The sequence below is a fragment of the Seriola lalandi genome, unplaced genomic scaffold (assembly GCF_002814215.2).
Source record: "Seriola lalandi dorsalis isolate HSWRI2012SDOR001 ecotype SW California unplaced genomic scaffold, Sedor1 jcf7180002054534, whole genome shotgun sequence".
NCBI classification, from domain to species: Eukaryota; Metazoa; Chordata; class Actinopteri; order Carangiformes; family Carangidae; genus Seriola; species Seriola lalandi.
Window position 1 is genome coordinate 114,892 of NW_019525087.1, and position 27,079 is coordinate 141,970.

General features: G+C 38.0%; 1 protein-coding gene across 1 annotated transcript in view; it reads left to right on the forward strand.

The window, feature by feature from the left end:
- LOC111661088 (neurexin-3a) overlaps nucleotides 1-22,573 on the forward strand; it is a 129,856-nt gene extending 107,283 nt beyond the window's left edge. Inside the window, 5 exon segments of the mRNA XM_087176135.1 lie at nucleotides 219-308; nucleotides 2,123-2,430; nucleotides 7,411-7,492; nucleotides 19,848-20,287; nucleotides 20,289-22,573. Of these exon segments, the coding sequence (XP_087032261.1) occupies nucleotides 219-308; nucleotides 2,123-2,430; nucleotides 7,411-7,492; nucleotides 19,848-20,287; nucleotides 20,289-20,783 (1,415 nt within the window). The 3' untranslated portion in view covers nucleotides 20,784-22,573.
- Nucleotides 22,574-27,079: the final 4,506 nt, after the last annotated feature.

The window sequence follows — 27,079 nt, forward strand, 5'->3', positions numbered from 1 at the left end:
CCCCCCACCCCCCCATTAATTTTAATTTGGTCTGTTTTGTTTGTTTGTGTGCAAAGACCAAATATTATGAGTCCAAGTTAAGTTGTCACAAAAACAGGTTTAATAAAAATGTAATCTCCAGATAAACTGCTTTAAATATCTTGTAAATGTTGGAGGAAATGTGACTAGATGCTGATGATGAATAAATGTCTTTATAAATGTCTTCTTAAACTTTGAAGGGAACAGCGACATTGAACTCTATCAAATGTCCAAAAAGAAAATTCCTTTCAAATACGCCAGACCAGTAGAAGAGTGGCTACAAGAGAAAGGTAATTTCAAAGCAACATATTTCTGTTCCTGTTCATATGTGTTTTCACTATACTGATATAAATATATGTATATATATATATATATATACATATATGACATCTCATCTGCACTTCTACATTGAGAAGCTCATTGTGTCTGTTCAAGGATTAAATGAATTGTGGGATTTTAGAGTTTCAAAAAAACAAGGAAGAATTTTAATTAGTGTTTATTAATGCAGTAACACACTGCACTAAATAAGTGTCAATAAATGAACCAATATCAAATAATTTACTATATAATTAATATGACTGAATGAATGAGTTAAATAAGTAATGAGTTAAGAAGAAATCTCAATATTATGAAATGTAATACATATTCATATAGCCACTGAGGGCCCTATTTTAATTGTGTAAGTGCAACAACCAGAGCAAAGTTTGAGGTCTTGGGAACACAATGTGTGTTTGTGTGTGTCCATTAATGTGTGTGGTGATGAATACATATACACAGGTCTACAACAGCTGAGTCAGTCACAGTGAAATATGACAACTGTGACTCAACAAATGGTTAGATGCTTCCAGCATATCAACACAAGCAGCTGGTTTATAACTTTTACTAACTACTTAACTATAAACTGTTAGTACAAGATAATAGAAATAGATGGACAGATGGAAGTTTGAAAGAAAGTTAAATGATACACAGGACTGATGAGCCTCTGTTGTTTTCTACATGTGACAACTGCAACAATAATGAGTTCTTACTGATCTGACGTCCGTACTACGAAGCAGGATGTAATGTTATCCAAGTAACTTCAGCTTTAATTCTGGGTTTTCAGTCTTCTGACGGTAGGTCACTTAATACTGACAACGGTAACTTATGGTGAACTCCTAAGCTTGTTGAATGATGTCACTATAACTGAATTTACCTGCATGTATCAGTGTTTCTTCTCATATCATAATAAGTACTTTATACATGGTTCTGATGATGTTTCTTAAAAAATAAAAAAATTCTGCCTCTTTCACATGAACTCGTAGCCGTACAGGTCAAACCCAGAGTTAACTGAGCCAGTCGATAACCTGCTTTAGGTTATCCAGGATGGTCAGTGTTAGGTTCAGATAAACCAGATAACTAAAAGTTATCATTGGTATGTTAAACTTGCTTCGTAGTGCAGGCCTCAGGCCTCAGGTGATCTTTTGCCTGTAAAATAATCAAGGTAAAACAGTGAACATGTCTGCACTCTGACATCTCTCAGATCATCTTGCCGCCTACAGATGGCTGCAGATATTTAAACAGACATGAAGAATTGTCCGTATGCATTTATAGATCAATGTATACTAAATATTATTTTGTACGTGTATTTGAATATGCCTACTGATTGTTTAACTGAAATTATTTTTAAAAATGTTTAGCATTATTCCGTTATTTAGTTTGATCTTGTTGATAAAATGACCAAATTGGCAGCAAAGTGAAGCTGAAACAGAAAGAGACTACTATAAGACCCAGTTTCCACCAAAATACCAACAACTCACCGCCTCACTTGAACTAACCTCCTGTTTGAGCCATTCCTTGCACTCTGTGCACTGATCACTAAGGGTGTTTGTGAAGACTCTGAGTCATCCAGGTCATATTTATCCAAGAGAAGTTGAATCAGTAATTTCAACTTCCCTCAAATCACCTTTCTTGGACTGGCCATTAAAGTGTGACACATCAGCAAAGAGAATTTCAACTGCTGAAGCACTGCTTGTTCTGGTTGTTGCTCCACCATGAAAATAAGGCCCTTAGTTTTGTTTTAAATTACTTTCTGTTGAAACATCATACATCTGAATGTCTCCTGTAGGACGGCAGCTGACAATTTTCAACACTCAAGCAACAGTGGCAATTGGCGGTAGTGATCGTGGGCGGCCCTTTCAGGGTCAGCTGTCTGGCCTTTACTATAATGGCCTGAAGGTGTTGAACATGGCTGCTGATGGCAACCCTAACATCAAGATTAACGGCAGTGTGAGGTTGGTAGGTGACGTGCCCAGTGTGGCAGGCTCAGCCAGGACCACAGCCATGTCACCAGAGATGTCCACAACCTTCATTGAGACTACAACCATGATGTCCACCACTACCACGCGGAAACACAGATCCTCTTCAACGGTACAGGTATTGGTAGACTTTGATAATAAGTATACCCACAGGGAATTAATCATATGACAGAAGACATACTCAGAAAACCCAAAGTAACTCAAAGGTAAAACATGTAACACCCTGCATGCAGGTTATTGTTGATCAATCAGCAGCAGATCAACCATGTGTGCAGTCAGTTGATCAGAACAGATGCCTGTGGGCACAACATTACATCCCCTCACATCCCAACTTCTTTTGTTTTGTAAATGGTCAACCACACGTCAGTACACTATGATACCTTGTGATGTACTGTCCTGCTGTGATCAGAGAAGTCCAACCTTGTCAAAGCCTCATTCATACCAATGTAATTTGTTATGACAGCCAAGCATTTTGTTTGATAACCAGTTTCAGTTTAGTTCATAGACAGCCATGTTTGTGTTTTGTTGCATTTACATGAATTATTTTAGTATCAAATATACAACTTGCAACACAATAAAATGATAAGCAGGGAAAAACCTTAAAAGGGAGGTTCACAAAAGTAGCAGGGCTGATTGTGTTCCTTCTTCCTGTACACCAAATGAAGTTAAATAGACATTCGGGCTGGTATCTGGGGCATAGAGTGGAATCAATATAGTCTTTTGAGTAATGGTCTGATGGGCTCAGGAGTGACATGGAGTGTCACATAGACATATTATTTAGTGTTTACTAATTGCTCTCAGGATTGTACTGGATATATTTGAACTGTGGTAATAGCTAGTGCAAAGTGAACTTCTGCTGTTTCACATTAAAAGCTTTCCAAAGCAAACTAGACTGAGGCTTTTATAGTTAGGCAGCTGTACTAAACATATGCTTTGGTAGAATTGCTATTCTTCAAATTTTCTTTGTCATGCATTACCTTTTACTTATCAGGTTTGTTGGCAAAAAACAATCTTAACTCAAGGTTGTTAACGCAAGTGTTTTTCAGCCACAGTCTTGGTCATAAAGACTACAGTGTACAGGGAACACACTTACATAAAGTATTACCTCAGCTTGAACTCTAACCTCCACATCAAAACTCCTATTTAACAGAAGACAACATGCTGTCATTCAGGAGGAGGATAGGGGCAGGGAGGTGCAGCAGGTCTGAGGTCAGTGGACAGTGTTCATTTTGGTAATGAAATCTATGATGAAAATTATTTAATGATGAGCTTGAAGACTAAGACTTAATAAAACAGAAACCTTTGAAAACAGGAACTAAAACGTGTACTACACTACAACATGTTTTAATCAATACTTCCTGAATGCACTGGAGCTGCAGTAATTCTAGGTTAGCAGGAACAACTGTCTGACTAGAATGAACTCACTTTAGATTAGAGAGTGAGGTTCTGTTCAAACAAACTGGATTTACTCAGGTGAGTCAGTTAGTACTACTGCAGAGCACAGGGACGGTGACACCTTTCGAGAGACACTTAAAGCATACCTGCCCACACACCTGCCTCCTGTGTTTCAAGGTAATTTCCCAGTGCCCTCCCCTCCCTTTGTAGTCTCTCCCGTGAAACTCTCATAATTTTCATAGCCCTCAACCTTCATTATAAATATGTAGCATGCATGCATTCTATCCCCTAATTCCTTATTAATAAAAATCACACTACTATTATGGCAATTGAAAAAGGAAAGTTTGTTGCTTGCACAATTGGAAAGTAAAAAAAAAAACTTTTACGTAAATATAGCAAAGTATATGCAGAACATGTATTTGATACAATGTGTGGAACCAATTTACAGGAAATAAGTGTAATATTGTTCTGTGAAAACGAGTATTTGTTTATCTTTCATGGATTTGTATGACTTGGTTGAAACTGGAGTGACTGAACACTGGGAAAGAAGTCAGAAGTCATTGACCAGGAGTCAGTGGATGACCAGAAAAAGCTCAAGCAGGACATTGATATCTGACACCAGAGACTATCTTTACAGAGAGACGGATGATACCTTCCGCACATATATGTTGTAGGATAGCTAGAAGAATAACAAGATTTATAAGAATCAGAGTCAGTGTTGCTTGTTGAGCTCTGTGCAGAATGTGCTGTCTGTCTTATTAACACTCTATGCATCTTTAAGAATAACAACTTTCCACCTCAACCACATGGGAGCAGCCTCAATTGGTCGTCACCCAAGGAGCTTTTTGGGGGCCAGGCGACCCATGTGACCTGTAGTCCAATGCCGTCAGGAATGGCCTGAGGATTCTGCAGTAGCAGAGGCAACAGATCTCAAGAACTCAAAATCACAGCACTCTGTATCAAATACCCTTAAAAGCTGTACAACTATGTCAAAACACATTAACAACACAATTACCCAAAACAAAAAATGAAGTTTGCAAAAGTCATATGGAAACCCAGCTTTAGAGTCTCTCGGCTCCTGTATCGGTGCTCCTGCTGCTTCTCTAAACTGAATCTACTGCAGGTAATACACTGACCACAGATAAGTACCTCGCACAACCCCGTGTCTAATAACCTGATCCTATCACTTTAAGCCTTGGGAAATATTTGACCATCAAGATATTGAAGGTTCTGTAAATTAGATTTTAATCAATAATACAAGGACAAACAACTATTTTCTATAACGCGATATAATGGAGTAATGGCATCCTGAGTGCAAGATGGCACAGTGTAGTATCCATGTAGTACGCAGCTTTCAGGTGAAAGAGACCTTCCAGAATTTCCTCCACTGAACAAACCAGCTTTTTGTCTGAAAGGCCCCAGACAAAGAAAGAGACAAGACCAGAGCACAGGTGGACTGGACATAAGGACTCAAATCCTGGTTGGCCATTGGATCGTCAAAACATCCATTAAGTTTTTAAAGTCTTTACCTGCTCCAGCAGTGTCATTTGTGCACCCTGTCCTAGTCGATTAGTCTTAGGCTCAATTTCAATCCCAGTCCGACCATGGAGCCAATACTGGTCTGGCTTTACTGGGAGGAGAATCCTACAAGCTGCTACAGGGTCCGGCTTGGCTCAGAGTAGGTTTCTCTTCTCCTCCATGTGTCAGTAATTTGATGGTTCATAATGTTACATAATGTTATATTTTCAGTAGTGATCAGCTACAGTAGACATATTAACATTAACTAACTTGCTGTCACTGTTATTATGAATTTGTTTGGTAAATGTTGCTATCGCTAGCTGACTAACTGTAAGCATTGCTGTGGAACATATAACGACAATGCTAGCATGGGGCTAATGCTTGTGGTTAGATTGTTTTTGTTGGCTGTCATGTTCACAGGGAAACTTTATTCAGTTAAGCTTCTTGTTATGTGTTCAGTGGACAATCTTGCTGGGCTCTGTAACACCTTGACTGAGAACTTGAAGGAAGGGGTAGGGGTGGGGGGGTTTACACTGAATGGAGGCCGGGGGTGTGGCCAACCAAACATTTGTTTTGGTCTGAGATGCTGGTAGTCTAGAGCAACATCTAGTGGCACTGACGATGGTTTACAGAACCTTTAAAAGCCTTCTTACAACATGTGATGAACATGTACTACTGTAAAACTGGATCCAATTAGGCTCTGGAAAAGTGGATCACCTGATGAACTGGGTTATTACCTGCTAATCATCATCTTAAATGTTCCTTCTAAGGTTTTGGAAAAGGTTGTGGCTATGCAACTGATGAACTACCTAAAAATGACTAATTACCTGCAGCCATTACAATTCAGGTTCAAACTGAAATCTTCCACTGAGACTGGGAATTCTTTCCTTTTGGAATAAATGTAAACATACAAAGGTAATTTGGTGAGTTCAGCCTTCTATAACCTGAAAGAAAAGAAATTGATTAAAAATAACTGTGTTTTCTCTCTTTTTAAAGTGTAAAACGGGAGTCCCACAGGCATCACATAGAACCAGTACTTTTTAATCTGTTCATTAATAAACTTGCTGCATCATGTCAAGGAGCTGCTCATTAAATTTACACGGATGACACAGCTATTACAGTTACAGACAAGTTGTCAATACACCTGGAAGCTTTAGCTCATTGACTTGTGTTTCACAGTTCATGTCAAAAATGTGTTTCTTCTGGAAGACAGCCCATATCTACTGAATTAGATGTTAAGACCACTGTCCCACTGTTACTAGCTTACAAGATTTTCAGTTGTACTACAAAAATATTTGACAAAAAGCCAGTAAGATAACACCATTGTCACAACCCAAGAAACCTGAACATGGCAAGTTTTGAAGACTATTGATAGAATTGCAAATGCAAATCTTATCTGCAAATCTTCATATGGCCAGGCCCTCGTGTTCTCTGTGACATGGTGTGACCATTACTGGACCTTTAGATCGACTAGGAATACCTCTTTCTAATCTTTAATGCATCTCTTCTTACAACACAGCTGACATATGGTTTACACTGCCTACAGAGAGCCAGACCAAAATGATCAACATTTTAAAATCAAAATGAAAGCTTTTTTAAAAACCATCAATCATGAAGTCATACGTATATAGGCTATATGTGTATGTGTCTGTATCTGCATGCCAGCAAGTCTTTATCAGGTCAACCACATAGTTTAACTGTCTGTAAACATCTTATTTTAAAGGCCCTTCTAGGGACAGGCATTTTAAATTAGCAGTCAATATAAATACTGTGATGCAGTACATTGGTTAATTGATGTGCAGTTCTCTCAGTTATAGTGCATCTGCCTGCATGAAATAAAACATCTAATAAATAAATGCAAATATGACCCATGGTCAGTTCCATGGTCAAGTTCCTATTTAGGTCACGTGATAATAACTGAGCCAAAACTGAGTCAAACTTGTATCAACTGATGGACACAGGGTAGGGACATGAAAAACCAAAAACAAGTGAACCTTGAGTTAAGATCTTTTTGTCAAACAATTTTTTCCAAAGTGAGAGTTTAACGTTCATGCTCACCTTCTAACTTGTTTTGTACATTTTCCCTTGTCTTTTTGTGTCCTCTTTGTTTTTGCTGGTGGCTCTTTATGTTTGGGTATCTTTGCTGTGGCTGTGACCTCTGATGACCAACGTTCTGCCCATGAAGCATACGGCAGATGACATTGTGTCATCCGCAGAGTGTTCGAGTGATGACGAAGACCTGGAGGAGTGTGAAACTAGCCATGCAGGTGGGCTAGGTTAGTTTGCATTTGCTTGCTTTCTTTGTGCTTTCATTCATCTGCACCAGAGGATAAAGACATCCTCAAAGCATCACACCCCCATGAATGGACAAAGTGTAACTTCATGAAACAGCCAATGTAGCAACAGTAAGCAAAACTAAACATCACCCAATCCAGGGGAAGCTGGATTGTTCAGGATTCAATTCAAATTGAAAAACGATTGACCTGCATCAACTATGCAGAAAGTTAATTTAATAAGTTACTAGTTGACAACAGTAACACCGAAGGCAATTCATATCATGAGCTACACTTGCTCATGGGGTCTTCCACAGTGGTTAACATGGTCAACATACAGATTCTGTCTGCTGAGAAGAATAATGAGGGTTTTACATGTCATCACAAATGTGCAAAATCTGTATGATGGTGAGCCATGTTCTCTGCACTGATGCTGCAAAATGTGTCACATGGTGTTTGAGTCCACTGCTCCTGCCATTCACTGCTCTACAAGTTTTCATTTTGAAATAATACATTTTGCCAGTTTCTGTTCTTAAAGTTTGTTTTCAGCATTCAGAGATTGTGCTGTCTAGACCACATTGATATATTTTACTTTTTTTTTCATTTGTGTTTTTCCATAGAGGCGTACGTTGGTACATTTAATAGAGAACAGATATCATTGAATTTCTGTGTACAAGCTTTTTTTTGGGTCATACTTTTGCTTTTAGGTGTACATGTTATTCTGTCTTTTTTGTATCTAAATATAAAAGAAATTCTAAAAATGTTTAAGCATTGTTATAATAACTTAGAGAGTCAGTTTGAAAGAATTTGGGAATGTCCATATCATTTTTAGAACAGCAAACAGCCTTGTCGTCACTTTCATACTAAATAATGGACAATTTTTTCAGAGCATAGTTTCTATAGCCTATTATTTGATTTTATTACATTATAGCCTTTAAAAAATAGTGTTTATTTGAACTATGATGCCCACAGAGAAAGCTTTATCTGAATAGACTACCTTTTAAAGTGCTTCCGATGGGTGTAAATAACATTTCAGTCTCTCTGTCATTATGACAAATTACTATTTAAAAGTTAAGGACACTTACTCAGAATATAATAACATTACGCTAATACATTTTCAGAAAAGATTTTTTCTAAGCCCTATTCATCATAGACTTTTAGCTCAAGAATATCCTGCATCTGAAACAGTGTTGCTGCAAATAAAAAGCTAGATTAATGACTGAATAGCACTCTGTGACATTTCAGGGATCATTTGCTTAATTAAAATCAAATTATTTTTTTTAAGTGAGGAGCTGGTAGTCTAATTCTTAATGGTAATATGAATCAATGACTGGTGGGGATTTAGTGCTGTTCTGTTGACCACCAGTAGGATCTCCAGTAGGATCTTTACGGTCATTCCCAGTTTTTTTCAACGAGTGTGAAAGGTTGTGGTGTAAATGGGTTTAAGTTGTGCTGTCAGGCCTGATTTTCATGGGGATTTGTGAAGAAAGACGACAGGGCCCCAGTCATCAAATCATGTGTTTACACAGAAATTCACACCATTCTAACACTTACATCACTTTGACGATGACAGCGGCATGCTTTGATTTTAAATTTCCTTTGTTCTTTTGAGGAGTCAATGCTATTTCCTGTTTTGGTTTATATTTTCTGGATTTTATTTAAGACATAATTCCCGTCTATTCGCCAATTATCCAAAAACACATTTTTTTGTTTTGGCCTCATCATGTGTGGCGTGATTTTTTGGTGGGCGATAATTGTCTCCACATATATTCTGGACCACGTGGCTTTGTACCATGCAGCTTTTGATAAAAGACATCTCTTTTTTTTCAAAGTAAATAAAAAGGCAAAAAAAAATTTCTTGCCATTGACTTTTTTTGTCATGAAAGTTCTTTATGTAACTGATGGCAGATGTAATTGAAAACTATGTTCAGTCTTCCAGCGCCTTTCCTTCCCAACCAACTTTCCTAATAATATACTGCATTTGAACATTTTAGTGTGGATGGCATCAAAAGATTTTTTCTTGCCACAAATTCTTGTTTTTTTTCCATTTTACATACAAACTCTTGTATTTTCCACTTTGCTGAATCATGGTACCAATCACTGGTGCTATGATTCAGCAAACTCTTCAACTCATTCTCTTTAGTGTCACCTTTGATCATGTCTCTGCATGCATTTTGATTGACTCCATGCTCCCCCATTTCGGCTGACTTGGTTGCTTTGTCTGCACATGTTTCAGTTGGAAATCTTTTTGGCGGTCGTAGCGTCATCGAATGTCGTCTATCTTACCCCACACTGTCTTTATTTTGTCAGTGTGGCTGTTTGTATGTTTGGTTTGTCTGGAGACGTTATCAAGTGATTCTGTTCTCTGTTGTAATTCTGTGTTCTCCTTACCTTTCTACTCATTTCATAAGATGGCAAATTAGAAGAGTTCTTAAACAGTTACTACTGTAAACTATAGATATTTGATCAACAATTACAAAGGTTCTATTATTATAATTTTTTCTTGGAGACCATATATTCTAATTCACACAATATGATTTCAGTACAAAACAACCCATGGCCAATAATAACCAACACAGTTCTTTGCTGCTAATTCCCAGGTTCATTTCTTTAACCGGTCAGTTACTAAAAACTCATACAACCATATTTAATACTGTTTTAAATTAGATTATTGTCTAGCCAAGCGCTTTCAGACTCACTTCAGCAATTTCTTGTTCAAAACGTATTCCTTTCGTTCACATTATATATCAGAAACCAGTTCACTGGAAAAGCACAATCACAATTCATTGTCCGGTTGTTTTCATAAAAAATGAAATGCTAAAAGCTCTATGGAAACTTCTCCATCCTCAAAAGTGCACATCGTAGTCGTCATCTGGTAAAGTGTGAAACACACTCCTTTTTTAACTTCATGTAGACAGTAAACACAGCAAAAGCTGCAGGGGACCCACAGGTGGTACAAAAAAGTGAAGACATTAATTCTGAGGCGCTCACCTCAGAATTACTGGGATGGGGTCCGTGGGGCTGAATGAAGATCAGATCCTGCCCAGTGATATATATATATTTTCTTTGGACTCTCCGCTTGACATTGAAAAAAAATGTAATACCTTCACCCAAGAGCACAAAGCAATATATTTACAGCACGAGAAACAGAACAAAGAAGTGAAAATACAGACACTAATTGGTAGTTAGTAGGGAAGCTTCGATCACGTTTTTTGGCACTGATACCGATCATCTATGAGTCAGATACCAATCATTTTTGTGTTTTGTTATAACAGCAGTTACTATCATTACAGACTGAAAAAAACTATTAAACCTCTTCAATAGGCCAAACAGTGCAAATAGTCTGATAAATAAAATAAATATGCCTCAGAACATGGCTGTGGCCATGTGTGTATTTGATTTCTCTCATTCATTTTCAAAAAGACACTTTATAAACGTTCCACGCGACCGTTTTGGCGGCCTGTTGGTGGGAGGCAGGGCTACACTACACAGCACACAGTGCTTCTCTCAGCTGCAGACACCACACTAACCACAGGTGATCGGTGACTAGAAGCATTAATGCCGATGTAGTGATCACTTATTTTTAATGAAAATTGGCCAATAATGATCGGCAACCAATCAATCGGGGCATCCCTACTAATTAGTCATTTTTAGAGTTGTTAAATAAACAGTTTTACCATGAACATATATCAGCTATGTGGTAGTTGAAGAACTTAAGCACCACGATACTTAATCTGATGATGTGTAGCCCTAATTAAACTAATAACATGAGGCCAATTTGTATGAGCTAGCGTATTGAACAACTGTTCCAATAAGAGCACCTTTGAGCACCAGCATGGGACATTGGTGGAGAAAATTAAAGGGGGTGCAGTTTTATTTAGAGGAAATATTTCTGACTGATTTATGTGACTCTTTGTTAGAAACAATCAATATAATTGTCTTTTAGACCAAAGATTCCAAAATTAACACAAAGGTTTAAAACAATCATCGTTAGGTCCCAGGACCAACACCCTGGACAGTAATCATGACTCACAGTGTGCAGAAAGTTATATAAGATGGACCTGTCAATCAGGAGGCTGAATCAAACTACCAGAACTGGACATTATCACATCTGTCTTTAATTTGTTTGTTTTTTTGTGACCCTGAAGCATTGCAGTGTTGCATTGCAGCTTCCAGGGCCTTTATCTTTTAGAAAATCTTCAACTACATCTTCATACAAAACTAGTTACACGTGACATTGTTCTTTAGAATCTGTGAAAAGTCTTAAAAGTTTTATATTGTTGTGGTGTGAAAGAAATGAATAATAACTATAAAGTTTCATTTCCTGGGCTAGACCATACCTGCTCACTGTGTATGCTGCTGTTTGACAGAGCAGATATTTTATTTCTTAGCTGCAAATTTGTGGATGAATTCATCTCTAAATTTAAAATGGATTTTCCATAGCATCATCACACTGCCTGTTTGACATAATTTAAATAATAAGGCTGCATTATTCTAAGTCAAACAACCAGGCAGGTAACAACCAAGAAAATATCACACCTTTGTTATTAGTAAATGGTTAAATTCACTACTCATACACATAAGACCTAGGACCACAAGTGTCTGCTTGTTTATTAAGCAGAGTGAATGAATAGCCTACTTCAAATTGTATCTGTTTTAATAAAAAAAAGAAAAAGAAAAAGAAAAAAAGTTAAAAAAAAAAAAAATTAAATGAATACAAATTTTAAGAATCGATCAGATAAATGACAATGTGAAGACAGACACCATCTCAAAGGCTCCAATTTCTATGGTCAATTTTGTATTTTCAATAGTCTCCACAGCCTTTGTCCAGAATGGTTTTAAAGATGTAAAATCATGAGGGTAGTTTTCCACAGGGATATGGATCATCCAGTGCAAGAGGGAAAATAGATACTTCAGGTCTTGATGTATCAACTAACAATATGAAATAATGTCAAAAGGGGCACTGGTAATGATGAGCCTACAGAGAGTTATCACTCGAATCTGCAGTCTCCATGGCAGCATTGTCAGTGAATTACTGTGATCATCAGGTGAGTTGATATGTGATGGCATCACCTTTTACACACACCAGGTTTAACATAATTTCTCAGCAGGGCAGCACAATGTTTTCTGCTGCAGTGAAGGTTGATGCACGAGTCAAGCAGCTCACATGTATATGGGGAGAGCCAGTAGTATGGTTCCGAAGTCACACTAAACCTCTTCTGTATTAAACCACAACACAATTTTCCCCTAAGCTTAACCAAGTGCTGAGAGACTAGACCTAAACAAAGACCGACTCTGGATTTAAACCCTGGTTCCTGGTTTGACAGTCATCCAGGCCAACCACCACCTGTAGACTCTACCTGTAGACTCCACTGCCGTTAGTAAATGTAGTGGTTCATTCATTCATTCAAAGAAAGACACTAAAGGGGAGCGTTAAACTCCAGAGCGAATTGTGAGTGAGAATGTTGTTTTGGTGGAAACTGGGTTTTTGATGTTGCACTAAGGTTAGGTTTCTCAGAACTATCTGTGTCTGGAGAAAACTAAATGCACACACACATTATTTTCTTCTATTGTCATTATAGTGATAAACCCACAGAAACACCTCCACTTTTCTTCTGCATACGGCTGCAGATGTGTGTGTGTTCACCTCATGGTTGTCTGTCTTCATGTGATAAGATTCACTATCAATGATGATTGATCTACCATCAAAATAGAAAATGAACCACACAAAATCACACACACTGGCTGTGTGTTTTGGCCGAGAGAGATGAGCAGACTATGTATAGACTGGTCAGACAAACAGCAGCAGCTGTCAAGCAACAACTCCTCCAACCTGAACATCCGCAGGTCGTTTTTTTCAACCCCTCTGATACGACCCAGCAGTGTCTCCTGAAATAGCATCCCTATAGGCGGCATGCCTGCAAGACCTTGGTTGTCATGGTTACCTTACTAAAAACATGGACTGTAGCAAGAGCGGTATACTGATCACCCCCATGGTTACTTATAATAACGGTAGAGCTTGCTTAGGTTTAGGAAAAGATGGTGGTTTGGGTTGAAATAATTACTTCCTCAACATTAGATGATGTTTGCTGTCATGGTTACAATAATAACAATGTGGTTATATATTCATTTTTATCCATCCACCGCAACCTCCTCCTGATGTGGAATTTAGGGACTTTAAGCAGCAACAGTTGAGGGGACGCTACGGTGGGATGTGATTACGTAAATTCTGCGTCAACACTTCCAACCGTTGCAGCTAAACTTTCTACTACAGGAGAAAGACTAGTTTACCTGTGATACGTAAAGGAGTTAGTAGGTAATTTTATGTTTTTGTCATATTTGACTCTGTCATTTGGTTTATATGCAATTATACCATCAGTAGTTTTATGGATTATGATTATATTTGTTAAAGATACATGGTGATTTGACTGATTGTTCCAGTTTATTCATAGACATGTAGCACAAACTATTGTTAACCTCCATCCTCCCCTTCCAGCCCACAACCTCACTGTGCTGTGTGTTGATGAAACCATGACGCTGTCCGTGGTGCTGAAGTAACAAACTCCTCATCTTATATTAAATTGTCTCTAAAGCAAATATCAAGACCTCTCAGCTCATTTTAAGAGGCAGATTGTAGCAATGTTTAGAGTGACCTTGGTTTCCTGAAGAAATAAAGTTATATGAACATAATAGTCGACAAAGTCCCCACAAGCTGAGCAGCATCAGTATAATAATAATCAACCCACATCAATCACATCATTTAATTAGCCAGTTGAGCTGAATGTAAAACTGGCCCTGGTGTCCCAGCCAATATGTTTACCCCGCTGAAGATCACATAGATGCTATTTGCCAACAACATGGTTCCACAATGATTAATACATTCAAATCATTAACAATTAATAATTATTAAATTATTAAGAAGGCACCACCATAAGAAAATAATAACATAATAATAGCATATGATTTACCATTGCAAAAGTTAAGAGATAAAAATATAAAGCTGCTAAAGTTGGAATTTTATAAAAAATATGGGGTTGTTTTACTTGTGGGACATTGTTAAAACCCTTCAAGTCAAAAGGGGTTTCATTGAATCTATAACACTTATGCTTGTTTTAAATCACAGTTGGTATCAGACCCTTTTGGCAGTAATAACAAATCAGACACCATTTTTTTCAATATGCCATATGTTCTTAATACAATTCCTGCCCACAAGTAACCACTGGTCTCCATTCATTTTTACTTGAGCATAGTCAGACATGTGCCATCTTATGAAATTCCTCTCCGATTATATACATTTACCTACATGGGGAAAGCATGTAGGTAGCATTAGACAAAATAATGAATTATATGTCAAAAGGCATTGTGGAGGTAAAGCTGGTATCCATAATATCACTCAGTCAGTGAATGTTTAGTATCTCTCTAAATTGGAAGTAATGGTAAAACATACTAAAACTTCACCTATGAGAGCTTCTGCTGTAATAATGGTTTACTGTTGTTCTGATGAACATTTGTGAAGTGCAGATATTTACTACTGCCAGAGAACAACATGGAGCCTGTTTTGATGTATCTACTGTATATGTGAGCACAGCTTAAACCACAGTTCAATACTGATTCACTGTGTTGAATCAGTGAGGTTTTATTGTTGGTATGTTGTCAGGGAGCGATCTTCCTCTAGTGGTAAATTGCATGACGAGCCCCTTCAGATTTCACATTAAATGTGAGCATGAAAACACCCTTTGACCCACTACAGTAATAAACTGCTACTGAGAAATATTGTTCAGCTGGTCATAACCTGTCAGTTCAAATCTGTCGACAGTGCCTATAACTGAGACACTATCTAATCTAACATATCTAATTTCATTGGTTGGAACAAGTTTTGTTTTGGGAGGTTATAATCAGCTGTGATCACCTCCCCCCAACTACCACACCTCCCCCCACCACACAGGGCCACAACATATACACGATGTGTTATGGATATCAGCTTTAAGCTTGTCTTTGACTCTTAATCATACCTATATGAACTTCATCCCACATTATACTACATGACACAATATTATTAATATATGTTTTGTGTTTTTATTTTTGTTCCTGCTATTAATTAAACTTGAGCTGTGTCCCAATTGCATACTACACAAAAATTTGAATTTGAGTTTTTTGTGGGTTTAGGGGTGAAAATTGACAAAGTATATGTGTGATGATAACAGATACGACTGTGTCAAGAGACACAGAGAACTGGCCGTAACTTTACAAAGTTGCAGTTTGACTGATGTCTGTCTGCATGCATGTCGTATCAAATTGTTTCTTGCTAGGACAAAGTTTAACATGACCTGTTACATGATTGGTTTATAGTAAGGGATTGGGACACAGTGTCTGTCTCAGATTTTTCTAACATGAATCAGTTTTACCTGCCCTCAGTTTGCTGTGTTGTTTCTTTTCTACTTTCCCTAAATGCAACTTACTTTAAGCATGCATCAACATCCTGCAGTACAACTAAAACAAAACCAAAAATTAATAATAATAACCCATTCTCAGCCAGTACCATCTCTCTCCGATGTGGACCCAGACTGCTGGGCCAGTTCATGTTTAAAGACTAACATTACAGACAGATTTATCATCAAGAAACACATGAGAGAGGAGCCCGTCTTCCAGTCGAGCGCCTCTCTCAACAGTGTCTGTTTTCTATTGTGTGCATCTGGTTGTAGTGTGTGCAAAAATTTAAATGGCTTTGTTCTTTCATCTCAACATATATCATTTGGTAGTTTTAACTGGTCATATTTTTTGCATTTATCCAATTGATCACTGGCATTTTGGTTCTGATTATGGTTTTTGGCTTATTCCGTATGTTTGGTTTGGTTTTTTTGTCAATCGGATAATATTTAAAACACAGTGTGAAATATTTTTTGATATAATTTGACTTTTTGTGATTTGGAACTACTTCAGTGACTAACTTGTGTGTTGTATTTCCTACAGTGCTGAATAAAAAAAGTAAAAGATCAAAACAACACCTGCACAATCAACTCAACCACCTGCATTTTGTAAACATATAAACAAGCCCACAAATTAGTAGGTGAAGCAGTTCCAGATCCCCTTCTCAGATATCTTCCATTTTTACAGACATTTTTTTTAATATCTTGACAAAATAAATTATTTTTGCTGAATGATATTTTGATTGTAAGAAAAAAAAAACAAATGAGTTGCATGGCTAAGAAGTTGCAGTTTAGGGTTTGTCAGACTTGTCAGTGTTAGATTTCTTCTGTTCTTTTCTGTAGATGGGCATTGCTCATTGTTTGTATATCCCCACCCTTCCTTACAGCCAAAAGCTCTAATGCCGCCCGACCGCTTCGTACTGCCTTTACATGGACATGGCAACTGACTTACACTGTCACCCTCATCACCCTCATTTCCTATGTAGTGTTTTCATAGGTCCCACCCCTTCTTCACCTTCTCCCTTGTCTTTAGAGATATTAAACTAGTCATCCATCCATTCTACACTAAAGAACAAATGATAATTTAAGCAAAAACTGTAACATAAATAGATTTTAGATAATACTGAAGTCTATTGCAATGAAAAAAAAATGTAGATACACATTTTTTGTAAAAGCAAATTATTTACCAGGAAAAAGCAAAACATAAAAAAACAGAATTATGGTGTTTATTTTTTATGTGGTGTGGATGTATGTGTTGTTGCCTCCCTGTACCGTCATCTTTTAAGATAGAACACACTCTACAATGGAGAAAAATGACATTTAACGGTACCAAATGGCTATCCAACATTCTTACACAATTTTTCCTTTGTAAATTCTTCTCTTCATGCCTAAATCATGTGGGCAATTTGTTGATGTAAGTTTCAATATATTGTATTATATGTATGTTTTCATTGTCTCTGAATTGTTGTTTTTAAAGATGCGGTTTGTAAAATGTGAGGAGTGGAACATCTCAAAATGTATTCTCTCCATGTAAATCTCACACTAAAAGAAAATCCGCTAATGAACATAGGTGTTACATGTAGCAACTTTAGCAAGTTCACATCACTGAATGAATATATTCATAAATAAAATAGAGGCTCTATATGAAGACAAACTGCTACATGTACTACCTCTAATAAATACGGACTGAATCAGAGCCAATGTGAGCTGACACACATCTGTGTGAGGTAGCACTTTTCTAATATTTCAAACTGCATCTTTGATCAACCTGTGACATTGACAACTAAACCTTTATATTGTTTGAAAATATAGAATAAAATAGCCTTTGTTGAGCTACAGAGTTGTGTGCCTGTGAATGTTGATGTTTGTGGTAATTTGTCAGTCACAGAGTCTTTTTGTATTGATTGATATACAGTGTGGAATGTGCATCAGAGACTCAGTGTGCAAATGTTTTGGCAGTGGATATGTTTCATGTCAATGGTAATTTGAATGTTCACTCCTGTGATACCTGCTTGAGAGCACATCCATGAGGAGGAACAATGCTGATCTCACCTTATAGCGAGTTGTTCCACCCTCCATTCAGAATCTACAGAGACTGAAGAGGTGCATGTAGGTAAATTAACATCATACAGTGTCACAGACAACTTGCAACATGTTTTTATGAAAAAAAAACAATGAACCTTGTTTTCTTTCCTATTTTTGATAAACATGGTAAATAATTCTCAAACTATTAGTAATGTACATTTTACATTACGTGTGTGAGGTCCTACACCTAAGTGCTGACTAGTATGACAATTGTTATTTGTTAGGAATTATTAACCATGTATGTGCAATTCAGGCTTCCACACTGTTACTTCCCCATTAGACAGGGATTTGCTTCCACACTAGTAGTGTGTGACAAATCCTGCTTCAGATTGTAGGTGAGCACAGAGGGACTTTTCACTGCCACCAGAAGGATTTGAAAACAGCTCCAGTGTTAAACTGTCAACATCCATCATCCTGCACAGTGAATGTCAAATAACAGAAAGAAGCAAGAATGACAAAAACACATTTCTGAGTTTAAAAACAAGAGAAATGTGCTGCTCTGTAGTCACATTGATGAACTTTGTCATGTTTATGGAGCAGAAATAAACACATTCCTACAAACACTGGATGAAAGAATATGTTACACAATATTTCACAAGGGGTGAGCATTCACTGACTTTGCTATGCCATTGACTTAAAGTTATAGTTAAACAGGTTTTTCTTGGTGACAGAGCTGCTCTTACAATAGACTTGTTGTATTTTGTTGAATTAAAACAACAATGAAGAAAAAATGACAAAAACAAATAAAAAAGAAGAAAGAAAAAACAAAGGAGGTTCTCAATGCCATCAGAATTGTGATGATAGTGTAATCAAACTAACATGACCAGTTATTAGTTATCTTAATAATCTGTACTTGGCATTCAGCATGTTGAAATCAACAACTAGGAAAGTTTGCATGAACAGACAAATTGATGAAACTGATATGCACAAATTTGTTGCTAATGAATTTGAGGTCATGATGTGCAATTATTTTCTAATATTTAGCTTTCACAGGTGGTTTGCACATGACAATAAAGACTGAGGACTTTATCATATAAAAATTGGCTTGGTTATTGTAACAAAACTTTTTCTAGAGTGAGCATCCAATTTTATATCAATCCTGATTCGCCAAATCTTTCTCTTGAGTACTAATGGATTGTGATTTACATCTGATCCAATTTTTACAAACTGGTCGGTTGTCTCCCCTCACTGGAACTTGACTTCAACATTGACCTGCAGAACAGCTCTACAGCTGAGAAATGTTTGTAGAACTATAATTACAATGTTCTGGAGTGCTGTAAAAAAACAAGAGGTTTAAGATGATCTGAGCCACTGAGCAGCGACACTGTCAGTCCCTCATTTCAGTCATGATGAAAATCTGTGTTGGTCTGTCTGGACTAAAACATTTTATTTGATCTAAATTAATGTTACTGCATGTGCTTTTAGATGAGACTTTTTCTTAAACTTATATTTTCTTATTCAATAAAAGTGAGAAATGAAAAGAATAACAATGACTACAGTATCTTTTGACTGTACGTTTTCATCAGTAGTAGCATGTATAGTTTATTTGTTTACATTTGAGGACTGAAGATTTGTTTCCTTTAAATGTTTCTTAAATGATATTGAGAATGAACTAGAACCTTGAATTTAAAGGAAACTTTGATCTTTCTGGCTCATCCTTGCACACCTCTTAAACCTTTTGAGAAATATGTCAATGTTCTTTCAAATTGCTTATTTAGAGCTCTTAAACTGATATGCCAAGTTTCTTGAAATGGATTTGGATTTAGCCATTGCCTGTGTTGTTTATTTTATAAAACTCCAAGGCTGCCCTCTAACCTGTCTGTCTCCAACCCCAGGAGCTGAGTTAGTCATCCCAGTACTTGAGGATCCATTAGCGCACCCCTCTGTAGCTCCTTGTACACCTTTCATCCCCACTCCCTCAACCCACCACCCACTCCTCACCATTACTGAGACCACCAAAGAGTCCCTGTCCAAGGCCACTGAGGCGGGGGTACCTTGCTTGTCGGACCGAGGCAGCGATGATTGTGATGATGATGGCTTGGTGATATCGGGGTATGGCTCTGGGGAAGCATTCAAGTCTAACCTGCCCTCTACTGATGATGAAGATTTTTACACGACCTTATCCTTGGTAACAGATAAGACCTTGTCCACGTCTGGCTTTGAAGGTGGCTACAAAGCTCACACGCCCAAGACTTTTAGACTTAACAAACCAGTCTCCAGACGCAGTAGGACTACCACTACCGCTATACTACTAACTGCCGACCAGAGCCGCACCACCGCCACCTCTGCCTCCACCGCAACCCTCCACAATGCTCCGGCCCAAACAGCCGGCTGGCAAAATGAATAACCGCGAGCTAAAACCCCAGCCCGACCTAGTGTTGCTTCCATTGCCCACATCCTTTGAGGTAGACAGCACCAAGCCGAGGGGCCCATTAATAACCTCCCCAATGTTCCATAATATACCCACAGCACTCCCCACAGAGCCGGGCGTCAGGCGAGTTCCAGGGCCCTCGGAAGTGGTCCGTGAATCTAGCAGCACCACCGGGATGGTCATCGGAATAGTGGCGGCCGCTGCCCTGTGCATCCTCATCCTTCTGTATGCCATGTATAAGTACAGGAACAGGGATGAAGGCTCCTACCAGGTGGACGAGAGCAGGAACTACATAACCAACTCAGCTGTGCAGAGCAATGGCGCTGTGATGAAGGAGAAACAGCAGAGCTTGAAAGGCAGCAACAAGAAACAGAAAAACAAGGATAAGGAGTATTATGTGTGACTGTGAGACTTTTGTCAACACAAGAGAATGAAGAGAGAAAGCACTAATCACTTATGAGTTTCCTCGTGAGGAGCTATGACAAATGATGGTATAACATGGAACTTGAATAATCTTATACTGTGCTGAGTAGTTGAACTGATGATATGTACTGTAATATAAAGCACACTTACTATTGTAAGCATAATGGCAAGGCTAAATAGCAACTTTAGAGATCTTACTCTTCTATCTGGTGAGAGACATTATCAGTATAGAATTATTTCACAGCTACACCATTTTCCTAAGTGACTTTTAGAGCGAAGTGATCCTTGGCATTAACAAAACAATTTTGTTAGAATTGTTAATTACAAAAGGTCCATAATCTTCTACATTTTCAGCATGTAAACAACATGTAGTGCTTAATGAGGGGTCAAGCACATGAACACCGTCAAAGTAAAAAAGGATGCTGTATCAGAATATGACAAATTTTATGGTTTATACATTATACAAGTGTGGTGTCTTATTTTTGCTTTAAGCAAAAGAAAAAAAATGACTAAAAGAACATCAAGAAAAAAAAAAAACTTTTCTGTGTATAAAATGAATCCAAGGAAGCAAATTGTGCGGTGGGCAGAAATCATAGACTCTGTTCACTCTGGCATCTGATTTATCACAGTGATTCTCATTATCTGATACTATGTGGAAGAAGTGGCCCGATCTCTAGGTCAGAAGGACAGAAGCAGACTGTAAGATTCATGCCATTCTAATTCTACAGTGAAATATGAAGGGTAAAAGTCCAGTATACAGTCTTGTCTAAATGCCAAAACAGCTCTTCATCACCAGATCAGACGTTAGCCCTGCTCTTCACTTTGAACCCTTCAAAATGTTAACCATGGAAAATGATCTCTTAAAGAAACGGTGCACAGCCAGTGGTGGTTTTATCTTTTTGCTAAATCGTATGTTGGTTCATTGCATATCGTACTCTTTTTCTATGGTGTCAGGAGGAAGACAAATGCAGTACTACAACACTGTTAACAAATGTGTATACAAAATAAATCAAATGTTGAAAGTGTGAATTCTATCTGCTGTCACAATCAGCTGTGTCAAAAAACAAGAAATTTGTTTACATATTTTATTACACACTAGCTGTTGTACTTTGTAGGTAGGAAATTGTACATATCCATGACAGTTGTAATTTTTTAGTACCTCTATTGTACAGACTGAACATATGGTTTATCAGCGTATTTGACATGATGAAATCTATTAACTGTTAATTTACATTGAGAAGGACTTTAATCAGAATGTGGAGAATCATATTGATATTCATAAAGAATAAACATGTATTGTTAGCCTAGAGATCTAACCAGAGATGTTTCTAAAGTTGCATGAATATTTAACTACTTGCAGTTGTCCAACAAATACAAGGTGCCCATCCTTCTGTATCATGGCTTTCTTGTTCTGGGTTACACTAGTGTTATTTCTTTTTGAAAGAAAATAAATTCAGACTTGTGACAAGAAAGACAAACAGGCTTATGGGTGGGGCTTTACAGTCACAGAAACACAAGCTAAAATGGTGTTTTTGACTGGTCACCTCAAATCATAGTCTTGTTACTTCTTTATCATTAGTTAACATCTTGTTTTGACATTATTTTACTGTCCCGTTATGTTGCCATTTTCTGCCATTGTCATTTAATGATGTGGAGGTGCAGTCTTTCTCTTGACTGGAATTCACATTTTTGTGTTACAATTGTTACTTTTCGCAACCTTTTTTCATCAGTTTGATAACAAATAAAATATTCTTTTTTTCTCTGAAATTACACTGTAGTCCTTGGGTAAATCCAATTCTGCAGTCCCTCGTGGCAATACTATAACATGTTGACGTTTGCCCCGATTCTCAGCATGGAACCATCTCAACGCAGCAGGAGAGAGAAAATCAAGCAGCTGTCAAGCCCTTGGAAAACATTTAAATATAAAGCAATGATCAGAATTCAGCTGAATTCCTTCATCAGGGCTGTGTGTGTGGTACCACTGACTGCAACATGAGCAAGCAACCCCACAAACGTCATTAGATTGTGTCTCAAATGTTGTTATATTCTGGTTCTGGTGCATGTAACTACATGATATCATTAGTTTGCAGCCAGAAACCAGAAGATTGTGTCTTTGTGTGGAACCCAAGAGCACATGTTGGATGAAGCTGCTGCTACTCTACTGGATTTGGTCAATGTGTCATCTATCAGATGTTAAGTGGGGTAGAGATGTTCTAACTACACATGAGAGGGGGGCTGCACGATTGTTTCTTGTAAAGTGTCCCTATATATGCAACGTTGTGTCAGACTCTAGGACAGGTGATCTGTGTCAAGCCTGAAAACTGAACATACAGATCATTTATACATATTCCTACTTTCCATTTAGATTATGTTGTGCAGTTATGCAGCTTGTTAGGACAATACCATGCAATACCATGCTTACTGATACGAATGGTGAAACTAAAACAAATAGTTCTTTTGTTTATTTACTTATACTCACCTAAAGAGACCTATTCATTTAACAGCGGGTCAATATGACGATGTACACATCTCACAGAGGCCACAATGAAACTGGAATTGTGATCATCATTCCAAAGCAGGAGGAATTTCTACTTCTCAAAACTTGCTCTTTTACACCTCAGAGACAAAACTGCAATTCTCATTTAGGCCTCATTTTAATTAGTATTTTGTCTGATATGTGTCTCATATTTTTCTCCTAAAATTCACGAGGAGAAATAGATGAGACACGACAGTTAGCAAAAGGAGTCATGCTTGAGACTACCCTGCTGAAATCGACTAAAACATATTTGTCTAATTTTTAATCAAAGTATGTCAAACACTTTCTAAATGTGATTTTATGAATAAGATACATTGTGCTACTCATTAGGTGATTATGTTTTCCATATACTTTGACTAGAAATTAGACTCATATTTAGTAACATTTTGAGTTTTGCATTGTATGTGGCTTCCTGTTGGTTTGCAGTGTTAATCCAAATTGTACCTGTAACAAACTGACTAATTACAATCGAGTAGCCTGCTGTGTAACAAGAGGTTACCATTTGTCAGACAGCAAAAGCTGGTCCGCTGTATTCATCATTTAGAAAATATGAACTATAAATGCACCTGTTCTGAGTAAGAGTGTTTTTACAACAGTGTAACAGTGTTTAGCAGAGCAGCACAACAATGCACAACATTCAACAACTTACAGTTACAACTTTTTTGACCATGGTCATCTCAACAAATGTCCATCTCTGTAATGTGCCACCTTCAGATATATTATATTATCTGTAGTCCTCATGCAGCTTGTTTTTACTAATGATTTCTGACCTTAGTTTGTCAGCCGGTGTCCATCCATCAACGGCATTGCAGTACATGATGTAAGCTGCAAGAATAAAAGGAAACACACATTACAAATGAATTCTTACATACAGTAACAGCATTGTGCCCAATGGAAACTAGTTATATAATTTTAACCAACTGAAACAGTCAATGTCCAGTTATTTTAACTTTCTATTTTGGTGTTGTCGGGCAGCTGTGTTTTCTGACCACTACATGATGCTGATGACACAACTCTTAACACACATATTTTCCTGGTAAAACTCCTGTTGGATTACATTGTCAGTGAGCTTAATTTCCAAAATGTGGTAAAACTGCAGAGTCTAAGCAACAAGGTTACAAGGAATTAACTGTCTTGCCACTACATTGCTCCCTTTTGAGGCTTTTGCTTGTCTATTTGGGGGTTTGCAGTGAGTGTTGGTAATGCTTCTTAAAATTATGGTTTGTGTATTGCAGTTGTGTGATTGATCTGAAATGTTTATTTGCAAAATATTCAGTTTCAGTGAAGCTTTGAATTAAGTTGACAGCTGCAGGAAATTAGTCCAACTGAATATTTGTGCCAAATTTGAAGGGATTCCCTCGAGGTATTACTGAGAAATCAATTTGACAAGAATGGGACAGATAGATGGACGGACAGATGGTCAAGTAGGAAACATAATGCCTAGGGCCCTGGCTATCACCGGCAAGGAGGCATAAAAACATGATTTTTTATCAAGAAAATAAATGTTCTGGGGGTCACGTGATGGCGAGCTAGAGGACAGACGTCTGAGCAGCAGCTCCATATCCATTGATTAAAAAATTGATTTTTAAGTGTCCATAATCAAAAATAACAACGCGAACTATCTACTAACTGTCTTAGGGACGGACTATACATGCATAGTAGGAAAAAGTCGGCAGGTAGAAGACAACCTGGTGCGATTACAACAAGAGCTAGCAGTCAGGCTAAAGCTAAGCTATCCATCATGTCTGAACGAGAGGAAGGTGCTCAACGGGAATATAGCTCAGCCAAAATAATGGCAGCCATTAACCAGGGCAACAAAGAAATAACCAGTAAGATTGACGATTTGAACTCAACTATAAGAACTTTGCAACAGAAAACAACACTTATCGAGAGAAAACAAGAGGACATGGAGGGCGGCCTCAACAGGCTCGACGGCGACATGGACACCCTGTCAAGACGCCTCGCTCAAACGGAGCAAACTGTTCAGGACTTGAGAGCTAAGGTAGACGATATGGAGAACCGCTCCAGGAGATGCAACCTTCGCCTGACAGGACTACCAGAAGGATGTGAAGGAGGCTCCCCTACTAAATATGTGGAGAAAATACTGCAAAATATCCTGGGAGCTGACACCTTTCCCAACGGAGTGGAGCTGCAGCGGGCACACAGATCATTGATGTCAAGGCCGAAGCCCGGTCAACCACCGCGGGCGATAATTATGCAATTCCTCCGGTACCAGGATAAGGAGCGAGCTCTAACAGCGGCGCGACGACTGGGCACACTACGCTATGAAAACAACACCATCCGACTCTACCCGGATTACTCGTTTGAGCTTCAGCAGAAACGACGCAGGTTTGACGAGACGAAGAAAATCCTGCGGGAGAAAAGAGTGGAATATCGCTTGGTTTACCCCGCTCGCCTATTGATGAAACATGCGGGTAAAGATTTAATCTACACGGACCCAGGCGAAGCCCTTAAATTCGCCGAAAGCCTATCCACAACACGCTGAACACAGTACTACCTGGCTGGGAGTCATTTTCATAATTTACCCATTATTTGTCAAAAACTTTTTCTGGACTGTAACATGCAGGCTCTCTCTGGAGAACGAGGACATTGACTCTGGCGCCAATATTGGATTGAGTGAACTACAGTCGAGCCTGCACTATCTCCATGAAGGACATACAAACTTTCCAACCTCTGAGACACTCTACCGGTGAGTTTGTTTATTAAGAATGATTAAGGACGAAGTCCAGGCATTCGTGGCCTAATGATTGCCCAGATGTGTATAAGAGACAGGTACTACACTCCTGAGAAAATTAGCCGTTTCAAAGGCAGCACTTCTTCATTCTGCAAAAGGTGCAAAACTGAGATAGGGAATCTCCTACACATGTTTTGGACGTGCCCACAGTTAGAACAGTGGTGGAAGGATATAGAACATACACTTAAGAAAGTCCTAAAGATGGAACTTAGCTTATCACCTCTTATAGTGCTCCTCGGTGACTACTCCACTCTCCGGTTTAGTTCGAAACACTTAGCTGACTTCTTTGGACTGGCCATGACGGCAGCAAAAAAATGCATTCTGTCCAAGTGGATAGCTGAAGATTCCCCTAATCACTCTCACTGGGTAAATGAACTTAACCACTGTATGCCATTAGAAAAGATCACATATAATGTAAGAGGTAACCAACAGAGATTCCTACAGAAATGGAAAGCTTGGATTAATTTCCTAGAAACATGACTCAATAAATCTGTACTGCACCACTCTTATTTATTTATTTATTTAAATTTTCAATTCTTTTTCTTTTTTTTTTTATTTACTTATTTTTGTCTGTTTGTTTTGTTTTCAATATCCTTACTACTCCAATATTTATTTTAATTAATGCTGCAACTTTATTATTATGTTAATACATTACTGTATTGTGTTTTCCTTACCCTTTGTTTTGTAATGTAAAAGTTCAATAAAAATAATGTTCAAAAAAAAAAAAGAGCCTTTAATGTAAAAATCACTGGGTTGAGCTTTAAATGGCGTCAAAACCCAAGGGATGTTTCCCAAAGAAGTTACCATACAGAATCCTGAAGCACAACCTTCTAGCGCCTTCCTCGGGCTAGATCTGTTCAAGGACCATATCGGGGCTCCAAACCATGAGGGCTCAAACCAGCATCTTACATTGATCCCACCGTGCTTTTTTGGTGCTGTACTTCAATTACATCATGATAAATAGCTACAATTGAGGAAAAATGAC